The sequence below is a fragment of the Suricata suricatta genome, chromosome 17 (assembly GCF_006229205.1).
Source record: "Suricata suricatta isolate VVHF042 chromosome 17, meerkat_22Aug2017_6uvM2_HiC, whole genome shotgun sequence".
NCBI classification, from domain to species: Eukaryota; Metazoa; Chordata; class Mammalia; order Carnivora; family Herpestidae; genus Suricata; species Suricata suricatta.
Genome location: NC_043716.1, coordinates 58576393 through 58588064, shown reverse-complemented (window position 1 = coordinate 58588064; position 11672 = coordinate 58576393). Strand labels below are relative to the sequence as shown.

At 53.8% G+C, this 11672-nt stretch overlaps 1 protein-coding gene across 1 annotated transcript; it reads left to right on the top strand.

Annotated features, from left to right (window-relative positions):
• Window positions 1-4675: 4675 nt before the first annotated feature.
• Window positions 4676-6091, top strand: TEX19 (testis expressed 19). The gene has a single exon (XM_029929026.1). It carries the CDS (start codon window positions 4738-4740, stop codon window positions 5605-5607), a length of 870 nt encoding a protein of 289 aa, XP_029784886.1. The 5' UTR covers window positions 4676-4737; the 3' UTR covers window positions 5608-6091.
• The last annotated feature ends 5581 nt before the right edge of the window (window positions 6092-11672 follow it).

The following is an 11672-nucleotide window of genomic DNA, read 5'->3' as shown; positions in this document are numbered from 1 at the left end:
CTCAGTCGGTTAAGCCTCCGACTTCAGCTCAGGTCAGATCTCACGTTCGTGGGTTCGAGCCCCGCGTCAGGCTCTGTGCTGACGGCTGGCTCAGAGCCTGGAGCCTGCAGCCTGCTTCCGGTTCTGTGTCCTTCTCTCTCTGCCCCTTCCCCTCTCATGCTCTGTCTCTCTCTGTATCAAAAATAAATAAAACATTAAAAAAAAATTTAAAAAAAACTGCTGCTGATGAGCCTCATCTCATCAAGAGCTTGGGCCATGGGACCTCCAGGGTGGCCGCACAGGGAGTCGGTGATTCCGATGATGATGGCAAGCGGGAGCTGGGAGGACTGGGTGCAATGCCTTGTCCCGGGTGGACAGGAACCCTCTGGAAACCAGCTTATTTCTTCCTTCTGTCCTTAGCTACTGCCTGTCAGCAAATGAGCACAGAGGGTGTCCTTGGTGAGTGGGCTGTGGTTAGTCCATTCCTTTTTTCTCAAGCGTTCTGGGGACCCCTGAGAGCCATGGTCAGTTTGTGGAGATGAGCCACAGGGCACGCTTGTGGGCGCCTAGCTTTCAGGAGCCTGATGTGGAGATGTTCTGTGGGGCAGGAAAAAGGCGAGAACAAGAGAGAGAGGAAGTGTTTGTTCTGAGAGCTGACCTCTCTTACCCCTCGAGAATATGGCTTGTGACAAGTCCCCACGAGGGCAGTGCTGAGTAGAGAAGGGGCCCCGATACCCACTTCTGACTCTGGTGAGCTGGTGAACGGGCTCGCCTTCGCTGTGGCATCTTGTCGGCCATGATGCCTGCGTGGAGGCCTTGCCCAGGCCTCAGTCCCTCCCTCTGGGTGTGACCTCGGGCCTCCCCGAAGGCCTGTGAGGTGCGAGTCTCACTGCCTGGTTTTCAGGGGAGGAATGTACTGCAGACACGGGGCTGACATTCCTGCCTGGGGTCTGGAAGTGTGGAGCATCCACATTCCAAGGGAGACCCAGTGTGAGGTAGCCAAGAGGGACCTGGACACATGGGTGGTGGTTCCAATCTGCCAGGGTTCAGACGCCAGGCCTGCCAGTCCTAACAGTCGGGACACAGGACAACATGTGCAGGCACACACCCCCAGTCCTCAGCACTGCTCCTCTGCTGGAGGGGAGAGGGGCTGCAGGTAAGGGGTGGCAGCATGGGCTCTGCCACACAGATGTCCCTGGTGGAGCAGAAGCTTGATAACCCTGGGTCTTGAGAAGGGGAATGGAAAAATGTCTTCCCAAATTGTTTCCTTTTGTGCCCTGAGTTTCTTCTCTGTGTCAAATAAAGACCTGAGTGACCTCAGTCCCATACTCTGGATTATTGCCCCGGGGTGGAGTGGGGGGACTAGAAAACAAAGAGATCACATATCGTGATAGACGTACTGATAAAAGCGTGTATCAACAGCAGAAGTGATGCCAGGGAGCTTGCCTGGGTGAGCAGACAGGTGAGGACTCACCAGGAAGGCCACTTTTTGTTCATTAGCACGCCAGCCCTGGGAGGGGCCAGGGCAGAGGACATTGCATCCCTGCAAGTCATGGAATGTCCCCCCGACCCCACTCTCGTGAGACAGCCACCTGCCCCTCCCAGTCACTGACCAAAGGTTCCAGCCTCCACCCATAGCACACAGCATGGCTGTTTCCTTCTCTGGTGTCAGAGGGGAGAGCACGAACAAGTCGATTTGGAGAACATATGTGTATATGTGTGCGTTCATGGATGTACACATGTGCGTTAATGGATGTGCACATGTGCATTCATGGATGTGCACATTTACATGGTGTGTGTATGTATAAAATATATCAACATATAATAGTGCCTGTGTGCATACACTGTGTGCACATAATGTAATCATGTAGCATATGTACCCATATACAATTATGTACGTATAATAAAATAATGTAATTGAGGGAGAGACATCCCATCAACTTTGCCCCTGCTATTTGTAAGAAACAAACCACAGTTTCCACCTTCAATCACAAGGAGGGCATGACCAACTGGGGGTCACCTCAAGGTGTCTGCCACGTAGTGTGACATGGACACTGAGACTTCTCAAACATCCAAGACAAATCGAATAGCAGCAAAACTTGAGAAACACTGATCCAAGGAACTTTGCTGTCATCTAATGACAAAAGCAGCTTGTGTCTTCTGCAGGTGCCGCCCTGTCCAGGCCCAGCTGCGGACTTGTTCGTGGGGACATTCATCAGACGTCCTGGGGGACGTGCCAGGTGCAGCTGGACACACCAGTTGGAAGTTTGGAAGGGAGAGCTGAATGACCTAATTATTTGGTAAATTATTTTAAAAACCAGGTATCTATACTCTCGTATTACATTATTTACAAAAGACATTTAAAATTTTTTAATGTTTTTTATTTATTTTTGAGAGACAGAGAGAGACAGCACAAGCAGGGGAGGGTCAGAGAGCAAGGGAGATACAGAATCTGAGGCAGGCTCCAGGCTCTGAGCTAGCTGTCAGCACAGAGCCCATCGCGGGGCTCGAAGTCACGAACCTCGAGATCATGACCTGAGCCGAAGTTGAACGCTCAACTGACTGAGCCACCCAGGCACCCCTACAAAAGACATTTAAATAAAAAGTTGTGAAGCAAAGGAAACAAGCAAAAAAGTGAAAGAGTAAGGTGAAAATATAGGAAACTGACATTATGGTTGGGGAACTGAAGATGCTGACCAAAAAGATCAGGGACGCCTGGGGGGCTCAGTCGGTTAAGCGTCCGACTTCAGCTCAGGTTATATTCTCACAGTTTGTGAGTTCAAGCCCCACATCTGGATACGTGCTGACAGCTTGGAGCCTGGAGCCTGCTTTGGATTCTGTCTCCCTTTTCTCTGCCCCGCCCCAGCTGTACTCTGTCTCTCCAAAAATAAACATTAAATAAAAATAAAATTTAAAAAAAGATATTTTCTCAAAGAAGACATTGACACATTCAACCTCATCCACAGGGTCTAAACAAAGGGAGATAAACCACAAAAGGGGGAAATGTGTTTCAAATGTAAATCATTGAGAATTGACCAGTTTCTGGAATTCATAAAGAACCTTTCATCAAGAGACAACTAGAAGGAACCCACTTTAAACCACGGAACAGGACCCGTGACCAGCAGGTCACCCACAAAGGGACAAGGGCCATCAGAGAGGCATCCACTGCCCAGTTCCAGAAACCCTCAGACGAAGGGACTGCAAGAGGAGTCTATGGGCACCCCTCCAACACACACGTACACACACGTACACACACACACACACGCAGAGGCCCGGCGGTGCTGGGGAGGCCAGAGGGGGACGGCCTGTCCGCCTGCACGAGGCTCTCCTGGAAGGGAGGTGGGTGACTCTCAGCAGTTTCAGTTGCTGGTGGGCCGAGGCTCATGGGAGATATGCAGATGAGCCCAGGGCATCATGGGAAAGGGCCCTTTATATTCCCTTGTGTGCTGCCTCCCCTCCTTTCTAGGGGCGGTGCCTGCAGGAGGGAGGTGCCGGGCCGGGTGAGAGCCCCTGGGGCGGAGGAGAGAGCCTGGGGGACAGGGCCTTTGGGATGGGGTGAAAGGCTGAGGTGGCTGGGGGTGGTTCCCTGAGCTTCCCTCAGGTTCCATTAGTTTCCCTCAGGTTCCAGGCAGTTTCTCTCAGGATTCGGCAGCTACATCAGGTTCTGTCGGCTTCCCTCAGATCCCATCAGGTTCTCTCAGCTTGGATCGGTTCTCTCAGGTTCTGTCAGGTTCCCTCAGTTTCTGTCAGGTTCTCTCAGCTTCCACCAGTTTCCCTCAGCTTCCACCAGTTTCCCTCAGGATCTGACAGTTTCCATCAGGTTCTCTCAGCTTCTGTCAGGTTTCCTCAGATTCCGTCAGGATGTCTCAAGTTCCCTCAGTTTCTGTCAGGTTCTCTCAGCTTCCACCAGTTTCCCTCAGGTTCCAGGCAGTTTCCCTCAGGATCTGACAGTTTCCATCAGGTTCTGTCAGTTTCTCTCAGGTTTTCTCAGATTCCGTCAGGACCCATCCGGTTCTCTCAGCTTCTGTCAGGTTTCCTCAAATTCCGTCAGGATGTCTCAAGTTCCCTCAGTTTCTGTCAGGTTCTCTCAGCTTGTGTCAAATCCCATCAGATGCTCTCAGTGTCTGTCAGATCCATCAGGTTCCCTCAGCTTCCGGCAGTTTTCCTCAGGTTCTGCCAAGTTCCCTCAGCTTCCGTCAGGATCCATCAGGTTCTCTCCGCTGCATCAGGTTCTGTCAGTTTCCTTCAGATTCCATCAGATCCCATCAGGTTCCCTGTTTCCCTCAAGTCCTCTCAGGTGCTGCTGGGCAAGGCTGACTGGGGGGTGGGAGTCTCAGAACTGGGAGTGGGGGAGGTTGGGGGAGGGGCCGTGTGCCCCGCAGGCCTGGGAGCAGCTGTGCTGAGCCGGGCAGAGCTGGAAGGGCCAGGTCTCAGCCCGTCGGCCCCCTGCCCCTGCCCCTCCCGGCCTGCCTGCTAGGGGCGCCTGACCTCACTTGCTCTCCCTTTGCAGCTTCCCAGAGAATAGAGCCAACGCCTGGGCTGAAGAATTTTCCGGAAGCCCAACCTTCCCAACCTCTGCAGGTCTCGGTCGAACCGGGACCCAGCTCCCGCACCCCCACCCCCAATACCTGCCCAAGAGCCCCCTTTCTTTCTCTCCCCCTCCTCATCCTCCCCCACACCCCCAGCTGGGGGCCAGACCACCTGAGGTCCCCAGCGTCCCACCCTCGCAGCCACCAGTAGGGGGCAGGCAGCGCGGCCATGTGCCCCCCGGTCAGCGTGCGGTATGAGGACCAGGGCTTGTCCTGCCTGCACGCATCCTGGACGTACCAGCTTCATCATGGCGACCGGCCGGCGCTTTGCTTCGCCTGCTTCAAGGCTGCCTTCCTGGAGCTCAGAGACCTGCTGGAATTGGAAGACTGGGAGGACGAAGACTGGGACCCTGAGCCGCTGGACCAGGCTGAGCCGGAGACGGGGCCGAGCGGCGGGCAGGAGGCGGGCCCGGACCACCACGTCGTGCCCACCGAGCTGGACCCTCAGGACGCTGCACCCCTGGGCCTGGGCCCTGAGGATGCCAACTGGACCCAGGGCCTCCCCTGGAGGCTCAGGGGGTCCCCCACCTGCTTCCACTGGCAGGGCTTTACCAAAGTGAACCGGTCCCTGGGGGAGGCCATGGTGTTGGAGCTGGGCACCACCCGGGCCATGGACGCTGCCGAGGCCGAGGCCCAGCTGATGGACCTGCGGGCCGTCTCCGCGGTGGGCGGCCACGACAACGTCTACCTGCAGAGGATGGTGCCGGACTGCCTCACGAGGACAGCGGCCTGGTGCTGGGAGCTGGTGCTGGATGCTGGTGAGGTGTGGGCGGTGCGGCTCCAAGACGCACCCCCCAAGCAGGACCTGCACCTCGGGCAGCTGAGCATTCTGGAGTCCTCTCCTCCGGGCCAGGAGGAAGGGCTGGTCCCTGCGGACACGGCCCTGCTCAAGAGGGGGTTCATCATCCTCTCTTACACAACCTGGAAACAGAGAAGGGCAGAGGAGGGGGCCTCCGCGTCTGGGCCACAGTCCTCATTCTCCCGGGAGTGGGATGCCGGGACCGGGAGCAGCGGAACTGAGGGCCCGAGGCCCAAGTGACCACTGCTGTCGCGGCTGCCCCCTCCCCACAACAGCCAAAGGAGCCACGGGCAAAGAACAGGGGGCCTGCGCCTGGGGAAGAAGGATGGGGAGCTGCGCGGGAACTGAGAATCCGGACAGTCACTGCCTGTAAGCGGGAGAGGAGTGCTTCTCCGCCAGATGTCACGCAGCTGGGAACGTGGCACTCTCCGCTGCGCAGACTGCTGCCGCCGCGCAGCTTGCGAGGAGGGGCGCGGGGTGCGCATCCAGCCCCAGCCCTGCCCTGGGCCACACGCAGGGATGTCTCAAGTGTGGGTGCCTGTGCCTGGATGGTCTCTGGGTCTCCGGGTCGGCAGTGGTGGGGACTCTGGTCTGCACTGGGAGAGACCTGGTTTCAAATGTTGGCTATTTATGCAGCTTGACCATTTAGTGCCCATTTCTTTGTGTCTTGTTTTTTACCTAAATAAAGTCAGGAGAGTCTTGCATCGAGCCCTGGGCTGAATCATCTTTTAGTTAGTCCTTGACTGGCTTTGTCATCTACGTGTCTTGGATGAGTCCTTAACAATTTTATACCCCCTGGGGCAAGGGACAGAAGTGGGACAGCACAGGGCGGTTGAGTCAGGTTTGGCTCAGGGTGAGAGTTTGTTTCCTGATGTTTATCACATTATTTATAAACCAAAAAGGGTCATGTTTTGAACAGTAATGACCATGTCATCTAACACAGATTTTAATCAATCTAAATCTGTGCCCCCATTAAAAAAATGTCCAGGCAGAACTATGTGTGAAGGATGCTAACAATATTCATGAGACAGAGGCCGGGGCAGGTCCCAGGATCCCACGGTGCTGCTACCCCCAGAGTAGGATGCTCTGGGGCTCAGCATCAGGACGCTGTGGGCAGGGAGATGCTCTGAAGCAGTTGGTTCCCCTTGGAAAGGACTGATCTGAAGGTTTCTATAGCCCTCTGTGGTCTTTGGGTGACACAGCCTTCCAGTGATTCAAGGGTGGGCTGTGACTTTTTCAGTGACAGACACAGGTCTAAGGGTCCACTCTAGAGGGTCTCACTGAGAGTTAGGTTTACCCCTAGCACATTTGAAGGGAGCCTGCCTCCTGGGTATCCATAAGCCAGTCTCCTGGTTAAATCAGGAAGGCTTCTGATGCTAAGTAAGTGGTAAAAAAGCAATAATGCAACAGAAGTTTTCAACACTGCATTTCACACACCCCCTCCCAATAATTCCACGAGCGGTTTAGTGAGTGGGAGTCCATTCGGACGGGTGCCTGGCTCCTCTCCCAAACAAACCTAGCCTAGTCTTACCTTCATCGCCTCTCAATCCCTCCAGGTTGAACAGTCCATTCCCTCGTTATTCCAGCAAACCCTTGTTTTGGGCAGCCTCTTTTTTTCTCCCTTAATGGCCAGGCTTCTTTGCAGTACTTGGGGTGTGCCCAGTCAGGAGCAGATAGTCCGACAGCAGCGCCCGGCAAAAGCTCCCACTCTGTACCAGATCAATGGTCCTGAGCGTGTCTTGTCTGAAAACAGAGAAGACACCAACTCGCCAGGTGATGGCAAAAGCCAAAAAAAGATCAAATCTTCAAAAACTTAAATACATAGCTACCGTCTGAATGACACACACAATGAGTGAGAACCACGTAGGTACGTGCTCCTTGCAGCACTGCTCACAGTCCCAATGGCCAGACGAAGGGATGGACGATGCCGCATGTCCGTGCAATGGGGTGTAATTCACCACAGACAGGAGTGGGGCCCCCACCATGCCGTGCTGTGGGTGAACCCCCAAAGCACCACGGCCCACGTAAGGAGGCTACATGCTGTGGGACTCCACGTACATGGAATGTCTGAAACAGACAGCAGCACAGACACGGTGCTGAGAGCGGTTGCCGGAGACTGAGGCAAAGGGGGGAAGGGAGTCACTGTTCAAAGGGTGTAGGGTCTCCTTTGGAGACAATGACAATGTTCTAGAACTAGATAGACGTGGCAGCTGCACAATAGTTAATCTTAGGTCACGTGAATTTCACCTCAGATTTCAAAAATCAAATGTCAAAGTTGTAGCACATTGGTCCAGAGTAGAGACACCTGTGCTCTCGTCCCAGGGGACCTGTGAAACACCCCCCCCCCCCGCCCCACACACACACACACCCGACTCGGCTCTAATGTGAGTTACTCTCTCCGCTGAAAACAGCTGCTACCCACAGCTCATGGAACGCTGGCCCTCATGCTGCATCTGATTAAGGGTGATTTTCTCTCCAATCTAAACCAGCACCATCAGCAGCTATGCTCATTTGTATTCAGAGCTTGGGCAGGTTCCTGCGGAAGGTCGTTCCTGTCAGATGTCCAGGCAGCGCTAAACATTATTTGTTGATCAGAAAACCAAATTTAACTGGGGCCCTGTATGCTGCTATCAGGTGCTGCTGCACCAGCCCCAGGACAGACCCGCATGTGAGAAGGAACCGGGCCCAGAGCACAGGACAGAGAGGCTGGGGGCCCAAAGGGAGGGGCGGAGGACACAGTGTGTGCCTCCTGTAGGGGGCCCAGCAGGTCACGGAACATCGCCCCAGCCCTGGGGCAGCTGCCCATAGCCCAGAGCTGCTGCATTTCCAAGAGAAGCAGGAGGTCAGAACTGGCCAGCTCTCCTGACGGTTTATGCCTGTAAGACCTCAATGGACACCATCAGGACGCATGTCTATGTTGCTGACCACATGCACACTTGTGTCTCTTCCTTCCCCAGAGGACCTGCACCAGTCTGAGCCCCCCTCCCCAGGGCATGAGGGACATCTTTTTTTTCTTTTTTTTTGGTGAAAGAAGTAGTAGTTTAATTTTAATGCATAAATAGAACAACATACATCTTATTCTAACTTCTGGCCTTGCACCTGTAATTTCACAAAATGTGCAATTTGTGGAGAATTTTGAATGCTTTCATTTTGGCCTCTTAGGGGAAGAAAAAACACACCTAAGAAAAAAGTTTTTGCTTGTAATGCACATAAAATACATGCAGTGTTGCTGCATAAAAAGAGCACTATCATGAATGTTCCAAGCTGAGTTTTTTCTTTGCTGAGAGTCTGAGGAGCTTGCCCAAGTTCACAGGTATGTGCAAAGGCAGGAGAAAGTTACAGTGTTCTTTCTCTGGCTTCAAGCAAGCAGCTTTACAAAAGCATCTTAAACTTAAGGAAAATGGGTTTCAGAAAATCTGGTTAACAAATTAATAAACTGACCAGACTGCAGATATTGAGGGATTTTAGGTTAGTTTCAAAAGGGCATCTTCACGTTGGAGGAGATTTTCTCTGAAGTGGCCTGTGGTCTCTAGCAGCGAGACCCCAGGCACTTGGAAGAAACACAGCAGAAAGAGACAGAGGGTCTTCGGTCTGCCACTGGACACTGGATCGTTTGTTGGGACAACGTGGGTGCTTCAGGGAAAGGAGACATGCCCCAATCTACAGACGGAAACCCTTTATGTTTCTCAGGATTCTTGAACTTTGTCTTAGGTGGGAAGACAACTGGTGTCTGAAACTCCTCTACCTCAACCTCAAGGTGGAGAAGATGCTTAGGGTCACAGGGTGAGGGCTGGGCTGCGGTCACTGCCAGGACATGAGGAGGGGATGCTGGATCCACATACAGCTTGTCCCCCAGAGGGCCCACGCTCTCCTCTGGAGTTTGACCTTCTGAAGACTCCGGCCTGGGGCCCTATGGGCCTTGGTGCTGCTGCTAGACCACAGCCCATCCTGCACAGGGGAGATATCCAAGTACCTGGAGCCTCCCAGCACCTGGGGACCATGGCCACTCCCCAGCCTGAGCTGGGACACCGAGGTGGCCTGTCCCATCTTCAGTCTCTGTCTTCAGCCTCCTGCCTGGCAGGTCACATAGCATGGGCCCCCAGGATTTACCAGAACCTCCTCCTGCCACATCCCAGCAGCCCCAAAGCCCAGGTATCCCCTCCTCCAGGACACCCTCCTGGACCAGCTCCCCTTACTGCCTCAGTGCTTTCTCCTCACAAAGCCAAAAGCCAAATGCTGCTGCTCAGATGAAGCCCCCCTGGGTTGGGTGGCCAGCCACGTGCATGGGGAGCATGGCTCTCACCACAGAGACAGTAAACTCCCTGAAGGCAGGGCCCATGGCATCACCTTCATCTTCATCATCATCCTCAGGCTAACAGCCTGTGGTCACTGAACGCCGCCTACACACCAACATTGTGCAGTACTCACATGCACCAGCTCATTTAACTCTCATAGCACTTGGGATGAGGCTACTTCTAGTGTCAGCAACATTTTACAGACAGGATGCTGAAGCACAGAGAAGTATTATAGGTCCCCCGAGGCCACCCAGTTAATGGGGGAAGGCACCTGATTTCCACTGAGATGGCCAGGGTCCAGACCTCCTTTACCAACTCTATGTCTGGCCCAGAGCCCTGCTGGAATCAGTCAGGTTGGCTTCTGGCCCTTGGATGGGGTAGAGAGGGGTCCCTATAAACTAGCTGAGGTGCATGCGGTGAAATACCCCAGAGCCTTTCAGAGAGATGAAGGAGCCCTTAGTTTTCAGATGGAGAGAAAACAGAAAATTGGAAAAGGATAGGTACAGTACAGTCCCATTTATGAAAATTTTAAAGCACGTTATGAATTAAACATGGGAAATACATGGTCAAAAAGAAAGTCAGGGCAGTAGTGCCTCCAAGGAGGGAGGAGAGTGGGAATGAGGGCTACAGATATATTATTTCCTAAAACAACAATCCGAAACAAATATTAAAAATACAGTCACTTGATCTAGATGGTGCTGCACAGGTATGTGTTAATACTGAGTGAATGTAAAAATAATGATAGTGGTGGTGATGATGGTAATAGAAATGGTGGTGCTGGTGGTGTAGATGGTGGTGACGGTGGTGATGGAGATGGTGATAGTGGTGAGAGAGATGGTGGTAATGATGGTGATGATGGTGGTGATGGAGGTGGTGGTGATAGTGGTGATGGAGATTGTGGTGATAGAGATGATGGTGGTAATGGAAATGGTAGAGATGGTGGTGATGGGGATGGAGATGGTGGGGATGGTGGGGATGGTGGTGGTGATGCTGCTGGATGGTTACAGTGATCATGGTGATGGTGATGGTGATGGAGAAGGAAGTCCCCAGGGGCAAGATTCCCACCCCCTTGAATTTTGCTGCAGAGGCCCCTCCATTAGTTTTGGGGCTGGGGTACTCCACTGCTGTTTTCATTGATGGGGCTGATGGTCCTCAGGAAGCAAGTAGAGCTCCTGACCTTGTTTCTGAGGGAGATAGGAGGAGCAGGGCAGCCGTGCTGAGGGAAAGGCTCTGCACTCTGTTACATGCACATTGTCAGGAGTTACATTCCATGGATGCACATGGCATTGGTTAAACTGCTTGCAGGAGAAATCTGGAGCCCCTGCAGTTTTTACCCCCACCTGGACTTCAATTCCCACCTTTGCAGACCCCAGAATGGCTCTCAGGAGCTTTGCGACCAGCCTCTTTACTCAGAACCGAGGTTTTGTAGACCTTGAACCAGGCCCTTTCCGCAGGGCACCAAGCCTGAGTGGCCCCACAAGGACCAGGGAGGCTTCAGTGTTCTCACCCACAGCACTCCTTCAGGAGGTGGAGACCCACATGCCTTCCCTAGTGACCAAGATTGGAGCTAGAGACACTGTTTGATGGGACACATTCAGTTTGGGAAAAGGAGAAACTTGAAGATGGTGATGGTTGCACAATGTGACTGTCATTAATTCCCCTGGGTTGTGGCCTGGTCAGTCTCTCAACACCCCGCCCCCATTGTCCCCCTGCAGCTTGCACGCAGGTCTAGGGCCTGATTGACAACCAGGAGTCCCAGAAGCTTGGGGTGGGGGTGGGGAACTTCGGGGAGCCGGTGCTAGAGGGGGAGGGGAAACAGAGACCTCTCGCCCCACTCAGGGTGAGCACCGCTCAGACTCCCACTTGGGCTGCTGGCCACTGACCGCGACCTGTGGCCCTTGGCCCTAGCGTTCCAACGCCTGCCTTTTCTCGCCCGGGGTCGGTGCCTCCTTCAACCCCATGCCCCTCGCCCCTCGCCCCCCACTCCTGCCTCCTTGCCTCTCTCCCAGC

Coding starts and splice junctions, on each gene's coding strand:
- TEX19 (XM_029929026.1), top strand. CDS start 4,738: ATGTGCCCCCCGGTCAGCGTGCGGTATGAGGACCAGGGCTTGTCCTGC.